This window comes from Physella acuta, unplaced genomic scaffold (assembly GCF_028476545.2).
Source record: "Physella acuta isolate Inbredline_101_S28 unplaced genomic scaffold, ASM2847654v3 ptg000937l, whole genome shotgun sequence".
Taxonomy (NCBI): domain Eukaryota; kingdom Metazoa; phylum Mollusca; class Gastropoda; family Physidae; genus Physella; species Physella acuta.
In genome coordinates this window covers 156878-179309 of record NW_026732454.1, presented here as the reverse complement: position 1 = coordinate 179309, position 22432 = coordinate 156878, and the positions used below count along the sequence as shown (strand labels likewise).

Below are 22432 nucleotides of genomic sequence, written 5' to 3'. Positions count from 1 at the left end.
CAAATCAAAAAAAAATTCTAATGATTTGTTATTGGGAGGGTCAAAATAATTTAACAGGAACAATATAATTTTAGTGATTATTTTAGTCACTGGATTTGGTATATTGCTTTTGTTCTCCACCCCCCCCCCCCCGAAGAAAGTCTATCCCCCCCCCCCCGAACGGAATGAAAATTTCAAGTTCCCCTCCCCCCCCCCCCCCCCCGGAGAAAAAGGTCTGGAAGAAACACTGAACATGATTAACATTGGAACATTGTCTAGCTCTAGGATCTTTAGATAATATTGATCAGAAATTATTGTTTAGGCCTAAACACAATGTACATCTATAATGCAGCACAAGCCATTTTTTTTAAAAATTAGGCCAGCAATGCTGATTATAATAATTTGTAACGGTCTATAGTCTATTACTGTAACTAATTGCTAGATCTAGAATCTAGATCTAGATGTCTTTGTTGTGTTGACAAAAAAAAAACAACTAAATTCCCATATGCTAAAAATAACCCCACACCCACAACGCAAAAGATAGAAACACCTAGGGCCTATCATTGATTTGCCGCTATTACTTTAGCTAGGTATCTAATTAATTATTTAACTTTTTTAAAACTACTTTTTTTATATGTCCTGCTTAGTCTAGTATGTGATTCTAGTGGTCTAAATTAGTAGTTATTAGTAACTTAATGCATCCTATTTTCGTTGTGAAAAATAGCACTCTTTTTACACGAAACTTCTTTTAAAAAATTTCAAGCAGGTGGTCACGAAAACTTACAAACCTAACTTTGTGTTTGTCACTCTTCTTGTTTGAGGAAGTAGCCTACCTATGACTGTCATTTGAAAAGAGGGTTGTTCAGCGGATTACTAACTTGTTTACCAGTTTTACCAGGTAAAAATCTAGAATAAACTTATTTAACTTAGATCTAGTTATTAGAGATCTAGATTCTAGCTAGGGCTAGAGTCTAGATCTAGTTATTAGATTTCTAGTTAAAAGGCCTTTTTACTTTTTATAGTTATAGTTATAGCCTACTAGATCTAGATCTAGATCTAGATCTAGTTAAATCTAGTAGTAGGCCTACTACTACTAGATCTATAAAAAATTTATAGGCCTATTTGTATTTATTAATAGTAGGGCCTATACTTATTTATACTATTATAAACTATAAACTAATATTTTTTATCTAGACATCTAGATCTAGACTAGAACTAGAATCTAGATCTAGATCTAGATTCTAGTAAGATTTCTCAGATTTCAGATTAGTGACCTGTATTGCAGGATTGGGTACTCTTTCAACTTTCTTTGACTCATCCATGTTAATTTTATAGTTTTAAATAAAATTCAATTGACCTAATTAAAAATTATTACTAATTTCAGTTCCCTTAATAAATTGTGCCTTAAAACAAAATGGTTTAAAGATGGACTCTACTTCACCTGCCAAAAATAATCAGGCAGTTATAACTTGTATGCACATTAAAGTAAAGTGCTCAGGTGGTTTACTTTAGATTTCTGACTTCTATGTAGTTCTTTCATTCAATTTATTTATATAAAACATTACTTTAGAAACATTTTCATACTTGCACAGCACACAATTTTTTAGGGTTGTGGAAGGAAGCCAACACAAAAATATACTTTCTGTATTATTTTTATTCAATTCAACAACATATAGCCCTATATATCATTCTAGCTAAACTCTACAAATATGAATAAAATACAACTGCAAGTAAAATAACTATGCTCTATTTATTCAGGTATACCATGACATACTACAAATGGGCAACGCAAAAAAAAAGGGATTTCACCCCTCATAAAAAATACACTAAAAAACTATTTGAGCTAGAAAGAAAATCTTTTTTGTTTTGTTTTCATATAAGTTGAGCTCTAATATAAATTTTATATAATTTTTTATGTTTATATGATGATTTTTTTTTTTTTACCAAAATCCATACAATTATTTATTTACTAATTCAACAAGTGCCAGTTCAAGCGGTAGATTCTAGTTACTGACTACTTTCATCTGGTAACCTAATAAGTAGTTGTAGTAGGGCTCTTACTATTAATTATTATTATAGCCTTGGCCATATGTTATTATATTGGCATTGGCTATATTAACAGGATTTTAAAAAGTGTCTGTCTGTTACCCTTCCCTACTCACTATGCCTAGGCCAGGCCTTGGCCTATATGACTAAAGAACTATTTCAATTTTAAAATTACTTGAATAAATCTGACCCTATCAAATTTAGGTCAGCCTGAGACATTTTGTAGGAATATAGACCAGTGGAGAGTTTTGTGTTGGCTAAATAGTAGAGATAACAGGCCTACTAGTTAAATAGATAAATACAAATGGTAGTTGCAGTGAGGTTAATTCAGTTAGTAATAAAACCGATTGCGTTAGTTACCTCACAAGGATATCTGTTCGTTAGTGGCAAACCGGCAGGGTTTGATGCCACGGGCTATCCTTTGAGTGCTATGAGTGTGATAGTTTATGGATAAGAAAGGTTACTATAGTCTTTAACTTTAATCAAATCCGGGTGTCCTCCGGCGCCCTGACATGGTGCTATTTGGCACCCCGGGACTTCCAGTGTTTGCTATGGTGCCTACGTATGTTTAAGTGAGTGCAAAAGACTATGAATAAGTTGGGGTACCATAGTCATTTACTAGCTGAAGCAGGCGGTTCCGCCGGCGCCCCAGCATGGTGCGATTTGGCATCCAGGCTAGACTGTGAGCACTTTGCGTTTATGTTTGTGTTTTGTTTAGGTTTGTGGTTTGGTTTGCGTTTGGATCTGGGTTTGTTTTCGTTTGCTTTTTTGTTTGTGTTTTCTCTGTGTTTGTGATTGGGTTTTTGTTTGCATTTGCGTTTGTTGATTAGGGTTAATTAAAAAAGTAATATATTTCCTAAACCCGGGCAATGCCGGGTATATGCTGATTACTAAACACACAAGTCATGGTCCTTTACATATAGGTTTTTCACAGAGTATACGTACATTTATTTATTATTTTTTTCTTTATTTTTTCTTCCCCTTCCCTGTAAAACTTTCCTGTTGATTTGTTTACAATTATATCTTTAGGTATACTGGAATATTATGAACTACAGACTAACAAAAGTACTTAGATTTATGATTCATGTCAACATCCTAGATGTGCAAGCAGAGGCGTGGCAGGGGGGGGGGGGGGGCGACACATGTCCCCGGGCGCCGACCTTAGGGGGCGCCAAAATGGGTTGGAAAAAACAAATTGAAAGTTTGAGGGGGGTGTGTAAATCAAAAGTTTGAGGGGGGTGCGAATCGAAAGTTTGTCCCCAGGCGCAGAGAATGGTCGCTACGCCTCTGTGTGCAAGCTTAGGCTTTAATTGTTCTTAACTCTGCCTAAACCTTACAAAAGGATGTAATTTTTATGAGCACCTAAATAATTCATGTAAAACTCAAGAATAAAAAAACCCAATTCAACTAACTTAAGTGGTGGCTAAGATTTTAACTTACTTCAAACCACTTAAGTACTTGAATATTTTTACACAGATAGTGAAATGTTTCTATGTTAAACAAAACAAGTGCTACACTTACAGAAAAAATATATTAAACCACCAAATTTAACATATTGTGGTTAATTATTGTACATATTTCAATGATTCAGGTTAAAGATGCCTGGCTGCATGTAATTTTTGTACCTACTTAATGTAAATGAGATATATATTACAGTATTCTTCAACCCCCCTGCTCTGAAAATAGAAAATATTATTTAAATAAACAATGTAAAAATATAAGGTATTTTATATTTTCACAGGTTTTAAAGAAAAACAAAATATTCATATGACGCTGTTTACACAAAGTTGACAAGGATGTGCATACATTTATTCCTGATTTGGTCTGTTGTATTGTGTCTTAGTGTTCAAGGTAAATTATTTTTAGTCTCTTACTGCAAATCTTATTGATTCAACTGTTTCTTTTGATTCAATTTAGTTACTCTAATCTTATTTGGTTGGTTGTGTTGTCTCAAAGTGAAGCCCCTACTTTTTAATTTAAATTGTATTTATAACAACTGTACTATTAAGAAAATACAACAATGTACAGAGTTGTACAGTTGTTTTTAATTTTTAACATCATTCTTTCGTGTTAATGAGTTTTTAAAAGCAGAAAAGTGTTTTGATTTATAGTTGGACTGCAAGTATAAGTTTTTATTACTCCCATTATTAAATAATTGATCTCAGCATTTCTAGCAATTTCTGTACATGTTACATTTTCAAGATTATAAATTTTAAATGTTTTGTTTATATTCCAGATGTCTCATCCCAGATACAGCCTGCTGTAACATCTTTAGAAAATGTAGGTGCCAAGCTGACAATTATCATACCCAATACACAGCAAGCAAATGATGCTGTTCTAATTACCATCACAAATAACTTAACTGTTGGTACTGTTGTTTATCTGTTTCCAAGTACTTGGGCTTTTAAACCAAGCAAACCCAATGACACTATTGTGACAGTGATAAAGTCAGAAAGGAAAGTGGATATCAATATAAAATCTGTGAGAGCTCAAGATGCTGGCAACTATAAATGTTTTCAGGGCTCAAGTGATATTTCTCTGGATAACTGTGGGCAGATGCTGATTGTCTTACGTGAGTATACATTGTGTATTTATGTATTTCCTCAGTTTACATCATGTATCCTTAGGTATACTTTTGAAGCTAATTCTTTTGGATAACATAACTCTTGTGATGTCAACTAATAGATATTAAGAGCCCTATATGCTGGTCACATAATATAAATGTGATTAATAATTATGGCAAAGTTGCTGATTAGTAGTCCATAGCTGATTGTTATTTATTCAATGTATGATCCATTCCTGAGTGGACCCCACATACAATGTTACATGAAATATTTCCTTAAAAAGATGTACATCATAGTATGATTTATATTATCATAATGACATCCAGATATTACTAATACTACAAATTATTTTCCTTATTTAACAGTTGTTAAGCTTTTGTTCCCATTTATGAGATCGATGTCACTAAAGTATATAAATTATTTCATTCCTCCTAGGTAAACCCAATCCCCCAGTGATTACAGTATTGTCCAGCCCACTGGAAGGTGAAACACTTAAACTCTCTTGTACAACAAACTCATTGACTCTACCCCCTGACCATGGTCTTCCCACTCTGGTTTGGTGGATGGACCAAAATGGAGTTTACCTAGTTTCAGGATCTAAACCTAGAGTAAGTTATAATTATTTAACTAAAATCAAAATTATTTTACATAAAACCTATAATAATTAAATGCTGATTTAAAGCAAATAAAGTAAGTTTTTGTTTCTTTAAAAACAATTACAGAATCTTATTCTTTGACTATGTTTATCATGTTCATGTTTCAATATGTCAAATATAGTGCTTACTTTAATTTAAATTATCATTATCATATCTTTTCCTTTTTGTTCCCAAGATATATGGGGCTGCCACAGAAAGCTCTCTCCACTTTTGTCGGTCACCTGCTATTTTCCTGGCAGTCCCCCATGACAGTCCTGCCTCTGTCAGCTGCTTCCCAGCTTTGTGCCTCCACATCTCCCTTGACCATCCTTGCTTTCTTTTTCCTTGAGGGGTCAAGCTTAGCACATTCCTTCTGGAATTCATTCTGGATTCATTCTTAGGACGTCCCCCATCCATCGCCATCTTCTTTTTTCAATCACTTTGGAAACTGCTTCCATTTCCATCTCACCTAGTAATTTATCATTTGAGATGGCGTTAGGCCACTAACTTAGTTTGGACTTATTTAATTTATTGTTCATTTAAACTATTGATTTTAGAAAATATCTTCCAATTTTTTTCCCTTTGCAGATCAACATTAATGCTAAGAATGAATTAGAACTCAGTTCTGTCCAGCGAACAGATAAAGGCCAAAAATTTTCATGCAAGTCTGCTGATGGAACTATTGACTTCCCTAAGGAAAAACTTCTTGAGTCAGCTACAAGCAATGTTTATGAAGTGATTCCAGAATGTGGGTATTTTTTTTGCATTATTTCTTGTACAAATTTTGTTTGATGTATAATTGTAAATTCAAGTAAAGTTTCCCATTTTTTTCAGTAATATTTTTAACCAACCAATATCTAATAAGCAAACGCATCTGTTCACTTAGTTCATTAGCCCACCAATTTTAGTTTTTGTAATCCTTCAAATTTTGAAACTGTGAGGTATGCTTGTTTCATGCAACTGTTAGAGATTTCTAATTTGGCAGACCTGTTAAAGATTCTAATTTGGCAGGTCTGTTATAGATTCTTATTTGGCAGACTCTTCTCTTGGGTGCATGTTGAGAGGAGTTTTGTCAACGCTTGCTATGCATTACTTTCTTAGGTTTGGTGTAGTTTTTGCTGATCACAAAAAGTCTTCACTGTGTTGATTCTTTGTGTTAGAATTAAGTGCTTTAGTTTTGTTCTTAACCCTTTGAGCCCTGGCCTCCCTGACCTAATTTCTCCCATTTCCTGAGCTCCCAGGCCCAAACCAATTTTTACTTATCTGCTTCTAATTTTGCCTATAACTTTTGAACCGTTTGAGATAATCAAGCCAAATTTGGTATCCAGACTCAGGATCAAACAACAATGCAGCAAGATTCTGAAATTCTTTTTTTTTTTACAATGTTTGAACAGAACAATGTATATAAAACAAACACATCATTATTGTTTTGATAGAACATAGAAGAAACCAATTTACATTTAGTAATTGTTTTGTTATTGTTGATACCTGGCCATACTAGTTCAACGCCAGAGGTCCACTTTTGTGTGATAACTTTCAAAACAGTGATCACTGCCGGACCCGATGCAAAGAAAAAAATTCGCATGTTTTGCACCAGTAAACATTTTTTTTTGTTTCGGCAAGTCTTTGTCCTTGACACCACGTGCATCAGAACGTACTTGAACAGTTTCATTATCACTGTCAATTTCAATGTCACTGTGTTCAGTCTCAAATTCAACGCCACTATCATCACAATATAGACTAGGAATATTATCTTCTTCATCCGAATCAATAAGTAGTTGTATTGCTACGAAATGGAAACACTTTCACTTTCACTCGCACTCAAAAGACATATGCGCAGTTTTAGTCTTCCACTAATTATATTTAATTAGACGGTATACCGGCCGCTAGGAAAATGACGCTAGATCATCAGGCCGGAAAACCGGCTTTTCGGACATATATGCCTAATGTTGAAGCCGGTTTACCGGCCTGGCGGGCTCAAAGGGTTAAATTTTCATCACCTCTGTCAAGTTTATCTTTCAGCAAGCGTGAACTATGCAAAATCTTTTAATTCCCAAGGACAATTAAATGTTAGCAAAATGTTAACCACATATGCACACAATTCTTCAAAACATTATGAAAAGAAAAACTACAAATTAGGGAAATTGAAATCGGCTAGAAGACTACTAATGTGAAATTTATTTGAAGACTTTTTAACTGTGCTCTTTCTTTACATCCTCTTATGTTGTTGGCTTTAATAGATCAAAAACCTCTTTCTTGTTCTAAGCAACTGTCCATGCTTTAAAGTTAATCGTAAACAATAATTTTCGGTATGTTTGTTTTGTTTAATTTCTAGATAAGCCCCTTCTAGCTGATATGACAATAACACCAGCGGTTTCCAGCGATGGCCAGATTTCTAAAAATATTGGAGACCAAATCAGTTATACTTGTGATATTTCTTGTTATCCTGTTTGTGAGGTCAAGTGGTTATTTAAAGCCCACGGCAAAACAAGGTACATTTAACAGAGTTTTTAATAAATATAATAATATTGTGACCTGTACATCAACTATAAGTTGAAAATTGTCCTTTTTTTTAATAAACTTCCATGTTTTTTTTAAGCTTTGATCCCATGCCATCACTAGCAGACACTAAAGTTTTGACATTAGGAGTGAGTCGGTCCAGTCATGGAGTCTATAGGTGCATGGGGACAAACCCTCATGGGTCAGTTCAAAAAGATTTCAATCTTAATGTTCAGTGTAAGTTGCTTTACATTTTTTAAAGAGTTTATATTATGATCTTGTATTTTATTTTTAAATAGTGTAGTTTTTTTTTTTAAATTGATATAAAAACATCACCATTTTTGCACATCCATTTTGATTATCAAATACATTTTGTGTTTCAGACCTGGAGTCTCCTCGTATAAGTATAAATGACAAACAAATAAGCAGTGATAAAATTGTGGAAAGAGAAGCAGCTGTTCTACAATGCACATTTGATGCTAACCCAAAACCGCATATTAGGTTTGATATTTTTAGCAATGTTTTTTGTATTTATTTACGACATACAAATGTGTTTGATAGAATGACTGTTTGATTTATTGTATTACTTTATTTAAAATGTACAATATTTAAAAAGATAATTTTTGTGTTGATTGTCAAATTATACATCTGATCATGAATACATGTACATCAGAATTAACTAAAAAGCTAATTTTAAAAAAATATTTTAATTTAAATTTTTATTATGTAGGGCCCTACTTACATCATTTGTCAGTTTTTTTGTGATTAATAGATTGATATCAAAATAATTATTTTTAAAATCTTAAAAAGAAAATTGAAAATCATGGGCTCTGTTCCTTCTTGACCCTTAATATTTAAGCTACTGTGTTACCTCAATATAAGCATTAGTCACTAACAAGCTGTTTTCCTCTGTAGATGGTTTCTTCCTAATGATGAAGAAATAATTGTGTTTGAACTCAACTCCATTCCTCAATTGAACACAGCCAGTTCAGGTATACTAGAGCAACTCTACACCAGTAAAGCAAAAATAAATGATCTCAGGTGTGAGAACAGTGGTGTGTACAGATGTGAGGGAAGTAACTCTTTGACACAAGTTGAGGGCAGGATGGAGTTGTCTGTCATGTGTGAGTACTACCAGTCTGAAAAATTAGTAATTGCATCTTGTTTAAATATGCAACCTGCACTCAGATTTTCTAGTTCAACTGCTAAACACATGTAGTCATACTTTGAGTTGTATATAATTATATTGTAATAATGTTTCTGGAGTTTTAATTCCCTATTTTTAATTTTTTGTCTGTACAAGTTTTACTGTGTTTGGTTGTATTAACTGACACATTATTATTTGGTCTAAAATTAAGAGATACTTAGCTACAGCATTAAAATTGATATGGTTACAAAGACTAACAATATGGTGTTGATTAAGTTTGATTTCTAAACAGTGTTTGTCAAAAGTGTATTGAAATTATTGATAATTTTCTTTCAAATTAGGTCCACCAACCAGTTCCAGTGTTTACCCAGACCTAGAACTAAAACCAAATTATGTTTGGGAAATCCCCAAATCTCTCAGTTTTTCTTTTGTGATCAGAGGTTTCCCAGAACCAACTGTTCAAAGGGTTGTATCTGACGTCAAAGGAAGGTAAGTTTGGTTTTATTTTAAAAGTTATTTAGTCCTGGTTAATTTACTTAATTATAAACATATAGCTTAATTCTCTAATTAAAATTGAATAAAGCTCTTATGATTAAAAAACAGCAAGGGAAGAAACTGACATACATCAATTTTGATAACATTTCTTACAGTAAAAGACAGGAAAAAATTCCAGAGGACGTCGAGTTTACTAAAGAAAGCAAATATGATGGAAAACCCTATATGACAAAGTTCACATTTTTTAGCCGCAGAAAGTTAGATCAAACTGATATGGACAGGGAGTTTACAGTAACTTTTGAATCTAGTGAATTTAAAAGAGATTTAAAGTTTGTTATCAGTCCTAGGGGTAAGATGTTAATTAAGCTAATTAGATCCATGTAACTAATCTGAATAATTTTAATTATCTTTCATACATGCCATGAAGTTTTACTATATTTGTAACTGCAAATAGATTTAGTTGACTATTTTTTTAATACTTAAAGGTCCACCACATGTTGTCACCAATATAACAAGTGTTGATGTAAAACATGATTCTGTGAAAATTTTCTGGATCTCTGGCTTTGATGGAGGAGAAAAGCAAACATTCTCTGTACATTATCGGCCATACTCTAGCAAAGTATGTTTTGTCAATTTAACATTTAAATTTCATTAATGATTCACTTTGCTGCTGTACTCTTTATTTATATTGGGTATGATACAATTGAAATATTTATAAATTGTTAAATTAAATTTTTTTAGATGGATGGTGAATGGAGTGTTGCTGTGGAAAACATTAAACCAATGACGGTGCTAGAAGTCTGGAATGAGGCAATAGTGAAATCTCTGTCTGCAAGTACAGAGTATGAAATGAAAGTTGTGGCCATCAATGTGTTAGGACAGGCTGAATCTGAGCCACTGCGGATTAAAACTACAGGTTTGTTATCTTATAGGAAAGTCGGAAGGTGAATTGTCATTACTTTCTTTCATAGGGCAGGAATAAAATAAACAGTGGTCAATTTCTGCCACTTAAATATTAGACAGCAATGGTCAGTGTCCTTGTTACAATATTGGACTGCAATTAGGTGATAATCATTATAAGATTATCATTTAAGCTAGTTTATCGTTTTGTTAATTCTTTTGTGATTATGTTTTTTTTCAACAGCTGCCCCTGATGAGCCCTTGTCTGCTGGAGCTATTGTTGGTGTTGTTTTTGGAGTTCTGACCCTTATTGTCATCATTTTTCTTGTCCTCTACCTCCTAGTTTTGAGAAAGAAATTTAGTAAGTTGGTTTTAAGCTTAATTTTAAATAAACTATTTTGCTTAAAATCCTAGCACAGCAAACAATGCTTTTAACATTATCCCTGAGAAGGTATTAACCTAGTTAGCTTTGATGAGCTCCTGATACAAAGTTGTCGGGACATGGTGCTGACCACACAATCTACTTATGCCATGGTTGTAGAAACAGGTAAAATCTGTTTCATTAACCTGTTTGACCATCAGGTTAGAAAAAGTTACAGACAAGCAGTTATAAGGATTTTTTTTAAAGTAGAATAAAAAACCTGATGACAGCAGTTAACATGTTTTAACTTCATAACATTTAACACCAAATTATGTTTGTGATGAAATGAAGCAAAAATGTACTAGACTAAAAAAAAAAATTTTTTTTTTTGCTTAATAATAATAAAATGGTAATATAAAAATGCAAAGTAGAAAGTATTATTTTGCACCTTAGAAGTTAAAAATGACAACCACATAATTTAGAATATTTAGTGTACTTCCTATTTTCAGGAAAAGAGAAGACAACTGCCAATACAACTACAGAGAGTAGGTGAGTTACCAAAATGCTTCTTAAAACTATATATTCCCTTCATTTTTTTGTAACTTAATATGTACCCAAATCAGAAAGTAACATTTACATTACATGTTAACATCTTGTTTATACCTAAAGTAAACCCATGATGTCAGAAAGAGTTACCTCACTTATCAACAGTATTAAAAAGGGAAAAAGAAGGGATACAAATGGAGCAGGTTAGTTGATTTACAAGTAAAATACTATAGATTCAAATGCTAGGCTTGTATACATTTTGTACAATTATTATTAACATTATAGTGATTTATTATCACATTTATAAAACCAGAAAAACATTCTACTTTCATTTAGAGTACTATATAAGAATTAAAAATTAATATAATGCTATTTTTTTAGCCAGAAATTTGGATGCATCACCCAAGAGAAATCCCATTTATAAAGGAAAAAATATATTCCAAAGGTTAGTGTTTGTTGTTGTTTTTTTGTTAAAATTATGTGCTATCAAAATAATTTATCTTACCATTATTAAATAAAAAGGTCTGAAGTAACAAATTAGTTTTCCAATGCACAGTTTTCCGATTGCGTATTTTTCTGGGAACCTTTTTATATAAATGTATATAATCATTTTATGTAAAATGTTTAAATTCATTTTCATTTATGTGAATCTTCACATATTACTTATATTTAAAGTGACTTCAAATGTTTCAGAAACAAGCCAAAAAATTATTATCCTACCAGGCACAATGGTAAGTTGTTTCAAGCTCCTCTTCAGAAATCCTTTTCAAATTAAATTTTTTGTTTCAGATCTTTTTAATCATTGTATGTAAAAAGTAATTTGGAATTTTTACTTACAATTTATTCACCAAAATATTTGGTATTTTTATTTTAAACTCCAGTAAAGTGTTGTTTACAAGGGATGTATTATTGCAATTGTTTTATAAAAACAGAAAAACAACAATTTTAAAGTAGTTTTTAACACCACAAAAATGCTAAAAAGTTAATGCCCATTTAAAACTTTGTAATGTTCCAGATGATGAAAGTGATGAAAGCTTTGATGCAGATCCCATAGACAATGACTACATCAACACAGAGCCACTAAGACCAGACTATGGTACAAAAAAACACCTTAATTTTAAAAAAGCCTAACTGATCATATTGTAGTGTACTTAACTGACAATTATAGCTACTTACATAACTTCAATTAGTTAAAGGAAAATTTAACATTTTGTTTCAGAGAACCATATGTTTACCAAGGAAATCAACCCAGACCATGAAAGTAGGCCTGCACCAGAGAATAAAAAGGTTTGAGCTCTTTATTTTAAATTCAAAGTACTGATAAGTAGTGCTGGCTATTGCCTTTGAGATTGAACTCTTTGTAAGTACAGTAGGTCTATTAACTGAGCTCTTTTTAAATATAGTATAAACTGAACTCTTTTTAAATATAGTATAAACTGAACTCAAATAGACATGAGTTATTGAGCTTACATGGTGTTTATTCAAATCTAGGAACTAGAGACATTTGGTTTTCATCATCAGTATTGGAAAAAAAAATTCATTTGTAAATTGCTGTTTCAGTATGTGATGTGTATGTACTGCTGTGTTCTTGTGATGGTGCAGGAAGAAATTGTAAAACAAAAACCTAGTATCTGATAACATCAATTGCAAACATAGCACTGTTTAAAGTGACACATTAGTTTCTTTGGTTTATAGAGGTCATGAATGGTCACCACTATGCCAAGCTTATTGTACTACCCTTGACAGTTGGATACTCATTTGAGTTTAAATCTTACTGAGAACTCAAGTAGTCTATCACATGTAATCCAGATTTTTGTTGCTGTTGTGTAAAAGATATCTTGAATAAATATTATAGTTTTTCTCTTTTTGTTGTAAAAAATTTCAGAAAAAAGAACAACTCAACTACACAGAAGTGGAGTTCAAAGGTGGCAAACCAAAGATAAAAAAGAGCAAAAAGCCAGCCAAGAAGGAAGAGAAATTGAACTACAGCGACATCGACTTCACTAAGACAGAAGAGCTGAGACAGCAGCTGGAGAGATCTAGGTCCCAGGAAGATATTTATGAGAACGAGGTAGCTGTGAAGGATGGTGGTGCAGATGGAGATGGGGATGACACTAAAGGCCCTTACATGCCACCTGCCATGGGAACGGCTGTGTAAAGACCTTTAAGGATTCTGTTAGGAACAATCTGTTGTTTTATTCCTGTGAGGACAGTACACACACTGAGTATGGTACACAAATTGTAAGTATGGTACACAAATTGTAAGTATGGTACAAAAATTGTGAGTACGGTTCACAAATAGTGAGTACAGTTCACATACTGATGAAACATTCCTGATACTTAAAACTGACATTCAGCTCTGTATAGTCCAGTATTTAGCATGTCAGAAGTATTTATTTTAATAGACCATTTAGAACTACTGTATCCCAGTGTCTTGAGGCGAGGTTCTAACTTACGTGCTAGTGTCTTGAATTTGTACTGCTTTTATTATTGTTGTTTTTACATGAAGAGATAAGTTTTTAATTGCATTGTGGTGATGTTGAAAATTTGCAGTTTTTAATTAAATTAACCAATTTCCCCATACAGTTGTTTTAAAAAAAACTCAGCTGTTCCCAGCTCAAATTAAATTGCTTTTTTTCAGTACCTACATTTTCCCCTACGACTTTTAATGTCTGCTTTTCCATGATATTTTATAATAGCATTTACTTTTTTAAAAACTAAACAAATGTATGTATTTTTAAAAAAAATTCTTTTTAATTATTCTAAATTATCTTTTATATTAAATCAACTCATTTTCCCAGTATCTTATATTTTGAATGAATTTGGTTGTGATTTTTCAAACTGTATAGAAATCAATGTACATATCAAATGTTTATATATTTCTTTGCCTTTTGATCTATTTTTTCTTTTAAAAAATAAGCCATAGGATCTAGAAGTAACTGATAGACTGTGAAATCTCTATGCATTTACAAGCCATATTTTTGTAAAAAAAAAATTTTTTAAAACAATCGTGCCTTTAAATACTTAAATTGTGATCAACTTAGAAAAATGTGCCAGAAAGTCCAAAATATATTTTGAAGTTAGAAATTTCCAAATGATGTACATTCTCTTTGTTTTATTTGCCAAATTGGCATCAATGTATTTGTAAATACTTTGTTAACCCATTGCTATTACACTCCAAATACTTAAGGCAGGAAACATTTTATTTCAAAGCTTTATGACCTGTTGAACTTGAAACATTCCATATGGACAACCATCCAAGACAGTAGATTTGCCGTAGCCTTTTTTTTGCTGGCTGGAAAGCACAAAGCAGAGGCTTCTCTTTACTTCAATTTTCATTCCCTTTTTATTTTACAAGCCCTTGTCAATCAATTTGACACATATTTCCATTCATATTTGGTCTTCCTTTAGACTTAAAATAGCATAAACACAGAAGAAAAAAAATCAATTTAAAAATGTTAAAAATAACCCCTATTATAACTTTGGACCTATAACTTTTACTTTAGCCACCTGTAAAAATGTATCCCTCATTTACAGTTTTCTCCTCCAATGTAACTTGCTTTTTGTAAATGCAGGTGTTCAACAAACTTTTTTCTAAATTAATTTTTCAAAACTCGAAAAAAAAATTAAGAAAGCAATTTTTAGATTTAAAAACCACAAGGATTTTAAAATCTAATCAGTACTAAATAATTTTAATGTTTCATGTTAAAGTAGTATTAATGCATATTCCAGTTTGAGTTTAATTTTTTGCTACCAGAATTTTGTAGTGCTTTTTGTTATTGTACTAAATATGGTCAGTCATGAGTTTATGTACGCTTGAATGGTGTTCCAACTAAGTAAAACTCGTTACCTGTAGTCATTTACTGTACATACTGTGAATCATTTCTATCAATGAATGTTTAAACAGAAAACCTTGTTATCAATCATGGGATTAGATGGTTTTGTATTATCAGAATACCATTCTTTATTCTTATACACTAATATATTTAAAAAATAAAATTTAACAATTTATTTAAAATATTGAAAATAGTTTAAAGCAACAGAGGCAATCTGATTTATGGTTTTCACTCTATTTTGCGTAGTTACTTTCAAGTTCTTGAAGTACCTTTTAAAATCAATCTTAAACTGATATAACCGGCAGTATCTAACTAATATGATGTTCACTCAAATCAAAACATTTTAGCAAGTAAAATACAGATTACTTTAGTGTCACAAATTGGTTATTATTTAGCATTCCTCATTGTAAAAAAAAAACACTGCTCAGATTTTAAATTTTTTTTTCACACATTTGAATCTCATCAGTAAATTCTTGTACTAAAACCATTTTTCATACTGCCAGTACAAGACTATTTTTTACTTGTTTGTCATGTTGTCTTAAAAACTATTTACATTATGTTGTTAAAATCTTAGGAAACACACAAATCAAATTGAATGTTAGCAACTGTTGTGATTATCCAAGATTTTGCTTCTGAATAAATGATGTTTGTCTTGATTACAGTACAGGGTTACAAGTTTGTATATAATAAAATGTATTTTTAAATCAATAGCTTGAATATTTAATCTTTGGATGACTGGTTAGTTATTTGTATACAAACAAACTAAACTTTTAATTTCAATAAACATGTATTTTATACTTCTGATATGAAAAACAGAAAAGGCGATCAGCACAATACAAATTTATTTATGAAAAGAAAAACATTTGAAATTATGGTTCACTTCTGAATAAAGCAAACCGCACCAGTTGGTAGGTATAAGTTTACACCTAGAACAATTGAGTTTTAAACAAATTTGACTATGCGTAGAGTCAGGGATTGTAATTTAACGCTTCAGTCAATTATTCAGGATTTTTTTATAAAGTCCTGGTCCCTTATTTTTAAAAATTCGTATATCAAACAAATTTTAGTTGATCATAGTAAGTTTTAAGTAACAATTATACAATAATAAAAATAAAAAAATATTTTACTAATGTATAATAGATCAATAAGAAACATTCACCTCTGCATTAGATGCTTTGTACATTTTACTCATTTTTAAATTTCTAAATTTAAAAACCAAACCAAAACAATTTAAAATTACCAAAAGTACAATTTTCAATCAACTCTGTTTTTATTTGATTAAAATCGTCCGTGTCTGTCCCGTGATCGAGATCGTCTCCTATCTCGACGATCCCGGCTACGAGAGCGAGATCTACGACGACTGTTGCTTGTTGGAGGTGATCTTGATCTAGATCTAAACAGTCAAGAAAGAAAATGCATTCATGAGTCTTGTTATCATAGCAATACTTTTAAATCAAGTAATAAAAAATTTTTTGTTCAAAATTTTTATAAATAGCAACATACTTCTTACTACTTCGTCTGCGGCCTCTTCCATAAAGTTCCCTTCTTAATTCTCTTGATATTGGCTTCAGATGCATGAAGTTGCAGAAACCACCTCTAGTACATTCCCTAAAGACAGCAAGAATTTATTATTTGTGTACTTATGGTAATGTTTTAAATATTTAAAACGGTTCCTAACAAATAATTTCAGACATAAGCAACAGCTCACCCCATTTCATACTGACGACAACACGCCTCTCTGAAGTCTGTCACTGGAGACAACTCACAGTGGATTGGTCTGCCGTTAAACCAACGGTTGTTTAGTTCAGCCACTGCTTTCTCAGCATCTTCTTCTCTGCGAAACTTGACGTAGACATTTCCAACAAGGTGGTCACCCAGGTTGTCACAGACATTCATCTCTTCAATTTCTCCATACTAACATAATAAAAACAATACAATAATTAGTTGTTTTTTCACTAATGACAAAATGTACTGATAAAATCAATTAGTATAAGTATTAATCATTTCAACAGGAAATACATATTTTTTGCAATTATTCCACTTTTCGACATCAATGGAATACTTTAGTTCGGTCTTTTGTTAACAGAAATGTATAACTGCTGAAAATTTTTGCCCTAACACTTGTTGTCAAGAGTAGATAATTGACAACAAAGTCGCTTAACTATCAAGCTCTATGTTTAGCCTTGCAACAAAGTGTCCCAGTTTTCATTAAGTGGCAACACCATGAGTCTTCTTGTAGTTAAACAGGATATTATATAATATAATGTCAGAATATAAAAATGCCTAAATAAAATAGATTAATTTTAAAATCAACCTTATCCTCCAATTCAGTAAAAACTTCTTCAAAGAAAGCATCATATTCTTGTTGTGCTTCGACATCATCCACCATAACTAAGAAAATAAACAAAAAGAGCAAATTAAAACAAAGAAAACATTCTTATTTAAGCCGCAGGACAAAGTTTTTATCAAAATGTATGGTTCTCTATGTGGCAAAGCACACCCAGCTTACACGTCATAGAGTCACATATTAAATTAAATTTTTTAAAGTTTTATTACACCTTCATTAAAATTACTTTTTCAAATCACCTTATATCTCGAGTAGATTGGACCAAAGACTACACTCATTCAACTGTGGCTTAAAAATAAAAACAAAAACATTTTTTTTCATAAAACGATGGAATGATCACCTCACATAATCATTCAACGAATGAATGCTTTGGTATTGAAATTCATTGCTGTGAATAAAAGAGTAAAATTAAATTGCTAAAGAAGGGATGTATTTTTGTAATTGAACCTGCAAAACATCTGGAAAAAAAGAATTCAAGAGAATTGTCATTTCTAAGTGGACTATGAGGGCAAGAAAAGTAAAAGAATTTCACCAGATATTTTTTAAAACCAGCTTCCAAACAAGTTGAAGCTATACCGAGGAGAACAAATTCATTTTTAAACTAAGAAGCTGACAAGTATTTGAGGATGGCAGCAAAAAGTTTGTACAAGTTTGTACTTTTCTTGAACAAGCTACCTTTTAACAAACAAAAAACATGACAAAGCCATTTCTTTATGAAGCTCCTCTGTGAAACAAAGAAAAAGCAGATAAAAGGTGGCATCAGTCTTTGAAAAAGTTTAAACAGTTAATAGTATAAAATAAAGTTATAAGAAATATTTTAATGCTCTTTTCGTGAAGCACTAAAAGGAATTTGTTATCACCTTACTTAAAACGCATTCATTAAATATAAACTAAAATATATGTGCTTTGTATGTTTTCTTAGTGGTTTATACTGGTGCAGAAACAGCAAGGTGTACTTACTGTGTGAACCATCAGCAGTAAGTGCTGCATTCTGTGGATTCAAGTACAAGTTCTGCAGCAAAATGGTCTAGAAAAAATAAAACAGGTTAAATTAACAGTGAAGCTAAAATAAAATAAAAAGTTTCTATGTGTATGGTTTTATGTGCTTTTATTACTTAACAGATCACCAATGCGAAGCAGGTCTAACATACTAACATTGTTATGAAAATTATTATTTTTAAAAACAATTATTAATTAGACCTAGGCCTTAACTTAAAAAGAAAACAACAATACCTGACTAAATGTTGGTCGATTGTGTAAGCGAGAACATCTATCACCATGTCTGCAAGCTCCAATTTTAAAATAAAAAGAACAGTTCACTCTGAAATTATTAAAATTGAATGACTAAATATAAATAAATGAATTAGAATCTAGATCTAAATGTGACTAAATGTCATATGATGTAGATTAATTTAGAATCTACATCATTTAAAATGATGTAGCTTCAAAATCAAATGAAGAACTTCTTCATGTGATGTGTAGTACTAAGTACTAGTCTAGTAAGTCTAGTAGAATCTAGATCTAGAATCTAGTAGTATTGTGTAAGTCAAGAGTTAAGTGTAGTGGGCCTAAGCTAAGGCACACCAACAAGCCGTAAAGGCAAGGCCTAACTAATACTATTACTAACTAAAGTCTGAAGACACAAGGGGTCATCCATAAATGACATCACTCTTTTTTGAGGAATTTATCCCCCTCCCCCCCACACACACATTGCCACAAAAAGCCAGACCCCCCCCCCCCCTTAAAATGATGTCACACATAAGCTTACAAACCCCCTCAAAATAGCAGTTTGAATTTTTCTTAAAACATCGACATTTTTCCAAAAACTCTGTCAACATGACAGAGTATTTTAATCAATTCCTATTACAATTTATTGAAACCTTTTTCTAAAATGCCAAATAATGACCCAAACTCGTTTTCTAACATTACTTTAATTATTTTAATGAACCCCTTGCCTCATCACACACTGGACTGTGACTGTCACAAAATTTCGGACCCCCCTCCCCTCCCTTCTAGGATTGTGGCGTCATTTATGGACGACCCCCCCTCCTCTAGAATAGTACTTAATTAATAACGAAGTGTCTACTCGGAATAAGATTTTGCGGCAAAAGATAGTTCTGCGCATGCGCAGTGACCTATGGCTAGGGTTAGGGCTAGAATGAGGGTTAGGGGTAGGATTAGGGATAGGGTTAGGGATAGGATTAGGGCTAGGGTTAGGGATAGGATTAGGGCTAGGGTTAGGGATAGGATTAGGGATAGGGTTAAGCCAAGGATAGGATTAGGGATAGGGTTAAGGATAGGATTAGGGTTGGTATTAGGGTTCTGCGGTTGTAAACACACGCATGCGCAGTACCATCGAAAACATCGCCGCTAAGTCGTAGTTTCTCTCCATTGCGCATGCGTATCTTATTCCGACTAGAATCGGCCAATTAATATTTTAATAATTACTAGATCTACTTAGGATCTATACTTTTTATTTTATAGTTTATGAGTTTATTTATGCTGTGATACTCTAGATCTAGATCTAGAATCTAGACTAGTCTACTCTCAGTCCTACTCAAAGTCCTAAGTCAAGTAGTCAAGTCCTAAGCAAACCATTTGATTTTGTTATGTCAGATTTATCTAAAATCTAGATCTTCCTAACTATATTAGATCTAGACTAGATTTTAAACGAAATGCGATGTTAACCTTTAAGGTAATAAGTACTTACTTGTCTTTTTCTGTTCCGAAAATAGAGGCGAGATATTCAGCCATTTTGTTTGAGAATTGTAGCCTAGAGTGTTAAATGCAAGGGTAGAAAGTTGGTTACGCAGCTCGGTTGGATTACGTTTCGGTCGCTGCTGGGCGAATGTATATCGATTTCTTCCTGTAATCGAAGTTTTAAAACTAACAAATATGTTGCATTCATTAGTATATCTATATTGAAGCCAAAGAAATATTTCTCCAATTTTTTCCCCATTTTAATTAGATATATTATTATTAAAACAAATGAATAAGTTTTGAAGCTCGGATAAATATTTGGACTATAATGTGAGTTCGATTCGTTAAAGTTGTCATGGTTAACAAGTTACAACGATCCGGAAGTATAGTTTATAATTACATTTTAGAAGGCCTAGGGCCTACCCTGAATTAAATAGTTATTAAATATGGTCTAGCTAGAACTAGGCCTATGTCATTTTTGTGTGTGTAAGAAATTGAAATCTAGACCTGAATATTATGAAAATTGTCACGCTCTAAGCTGTATGTTTTGAAAGTTGAAGAATATTCGCTTAATCAGCGAAAGTTCCAGAAAACTGATATCTGCCGAAATGCGTTACCTCCCTTCTTTAGGCCAAGTGCATTTACAGAAAATTTAGGCCTAAATAGTAAATAATGCTGTGATCATTCCGTCTTCCCAAAAAAAAAAAAAAAAAAAAAAAAAAAAAAAAGGAAAATATATAGATCTAGGCCTACAGAAAAAAGATCATTCAAGTTAAATAAATGTTTAGAGTTAAATAGACTTTCAAGAGCAAAGTTGACAAATACCACACTAATCTTTTCATACAATTACACACAAACACACACACATTGCATGCTTTCTACATCTGTGCTTGCGTTTTAGTCAAGCAATTTTAGTCTGCAACCGACTTAATTACTTAATAATAATAATACTAATAAAGATTTTCGTTTCCCAACATTTTACTCGACGCCGATTTTTACCATCCTTCAGATGCATTACCCTTGTTTAAAATAATAATCATTAAAAAAGTTTTTAAAAACCCACGTTTTCTGATTGAACTAAAAAGTAGAAAATAAATGCTATACATCACAATAATGCAAGCGATCACTCTACTATAAGCGATGAAAAACGTGGGGCGCCGAAGTAAAAGTTATATTACTATTGATTAGATAATACTATTGACTTTTATTAGGGAGCTTGTAGAGAGTCAACAGTATTAGAAACTGTAAGAAAATCACGGCGCCCCACGTTTTTGATCGCTTATAGTAGAGTGATCGCTTGCATTATTGTGATGTATAGCATTTATTTTCTACTTTTTAGTTCAATCAGAAAACGTGGGTTTTTAAAAACTTTTTTAATGATTATTATTTTCTACTTTTTAGTCTTTGTCTGTTTGTTTGCATTGAAATATTGCTATCGATTTTATATTTTCACTTTTTTTTTGGGGTAAACGAAGACAACTCGTAAAAAGACAACTCGTAAAAAACACGTTGTGTGAATACGTTACTGACTAGAACACATATATTTGAACCCGTGTCGAGTGGGTTAGCAATCGTGTGCCCAACCACTCGACCATATCGTCTCCCCCATACTGGCCACCAGTTGTTACGTTCTGGTTGTTTGTAGACAAACAACGCGTGACAACTACTCAGTAAGCAAAAAGAGGGAGAGTACCGAACCTTGTTTTCATCAAATTACAGTTACTGGGTTATGTCTCTTTTTCCCCACGTTTTTTGTACAATTATATAGGGGTATAAAATGATCAATAAAATGTTTCCATGGATCAATTTGGTAATAATTACAGTTGAATATTCTATTGTCATCCAAAACAAAGCTTCCCTGAAAATTTCAGCGCGCTAGCTAACTGGGAAGTGCCCGAAATTTCGATCGCAAAATTTGATTGGAAAAACAAACAAACAAACAGAGGCGAAAGCAAGTTAAAGAAAACGTGGGAAAAATTGTCCCCCGAGTCCGAAGAAATGGAGAAAAAAATGTATATAGAAAATTATGGTCCACTTTAACCAGTAACCTATTTATGCACTAAAAAATAAGAAAGAAAAAAGTCTCTTTAAATAATACTATAGTTATGCACCAGAGGCGTATCCAGGTTTTCGCTGTAGGGGGAGCGAAAAGAGCAAAAAAAGGCGCCGAATTATATATATATATATATATATATATATATATATATATATATATATATATATATATATATATATATATATATATATATATATATATATATAATTTGTAGCTGTATGTCATTACTTCGCTATGATGTAAAATAAATTAAAAGTAGCACTCTGAAGAAATAAGAAAAAAACACACAATGTAGGCCGACAAAACAAAAATTGTATCAAT

The 22432-nt window shown here is 32.1% G+C and overlaps 2 protein-coding genes across 4 annotated transcripts; one reads left to right on the top strand and one right to left on the bottom strand.

The window, feature by feature from the left end:
- The first annotated feature begins 514 nt into the window (after window positions 1-514).
- LOC131953679 (contactin-2) lies at window positions 515-15716 on the top strand. Of its 3 annotated transcripts, none has more exons than XM_059316988.1 (22): window positions 515-569; window positions 743-877; window positions 3767-3876; window positions 4262-4597; window positions 5025-5197; window positions 5813-5972; window positions 7560-7716; window positions 7824-7960; window positions 8107-8224; window positions 8639-8847; window positions 9212-9359; window positions 9521-9714; window positions 9851-9984; window positions 10107-10281; window positions 10510-10626; window positions 11118-11175; window positions 11296-11375; window positions 11554-11617; window positions 11866-11903; window positions 12188-12268; window positions 12392-12459; window positions 13058-15716. In XM_059316988.1, the coding sequence occupies exons 3-22, from the start codon at window positions 3822-3824 to the stop codon at window positions 13328-13330; spliced, it is 2775 nt and encodes a 924-aa protein (XP_059172971.1). In that variant the 5' UTR covers window positions 515-569; window positions 743-877; window positions 3767-3821; the 3' UTR covers window positions 13331-15716. The 3 variants fall into 3 exon arrangements, with proteins under 3 accessions (XP_059172971.1, XP_059172972.1, XP_059172973.1); XM_059316989.1 differs by having other exon boundaries at window positions 529-569; window positions 746-877; XM_059316990.1 differs by lacking the exon at window positions 515-569 and having other exon boundaries at window positions 659-877; window positions 11136-11175.
- LOC131953682 (splicing factor U2AF 26 kDa subunit) lies at window positions 15154-20216 on the bottom strand. The gene is made up of 7 exons (XM_059316994.1): window positions 20066-20216; window positions 18589-18676; window positions 18316-18382; window positions 17323-17399; window positions 16717-16922; window positions 16512-16616; window positions 15154-16401 (listed from the first exon to the last, which is right to left on the bottom strand). The coding sequence occupies exons 1-7, from the start codon at window positions 20107-20109 to the stop codon at window positions 16287-16289; spliced, it is 702 nt and encodes a 233-aa protein (XP_059172977.1). The 5' UTR covers window positions 20110-20216; the 3' UTR covers window positions 15154-16286.
- Between the last annotated feature and the right edge of the window lie 2216 nt (window positions 20217-22432).

Bases quoted from the DNA above. Each gene is read 5' to 3' on its own strand.
- LOC131953682 (XM_059316994.1), bottom strand. From the start codon at position 20,109: ATGGCTGAATATCTCGCCTCTATTTTCGGAACAGAAAAAGACAA. The intron at 18,383-18,588 runs GTATTGTTGTTT...TATTTTTTCTAG, and splicing joins ATCGACCAACATTTAGTCAG to ACCATTTTGCTGCAGAACTT. The intron at 16,617-16,716 runs GTGAGCTGTTGC...TGCTGTCTTTAG, and splicing joins TGTCGTCAGTATGAAATGGG to GGAATGTACTAGAGGTGGTT.
- LOC131953679 (XM_059316988.1), top strand. From the start codon at position 3,822: ATGTGCATACATTTATTCCTGATTTGGTCTGTTGTATTGTGTCTTAGT. The intron at 7,717-7,823 runs GTACATTTAACA...GTTTTTTTTAAG, and splicing joins AAAGCCCACGGCAAAACAAG to CTTTGATCCCATGCCATCAC. The intron at 11,176-11,295 runs GTGAGTTACCAA...TTATACCTAAAG, and splicing joins AATACAACTACAGAGAGTAG to TAAACCCATGATGTCAGAAA.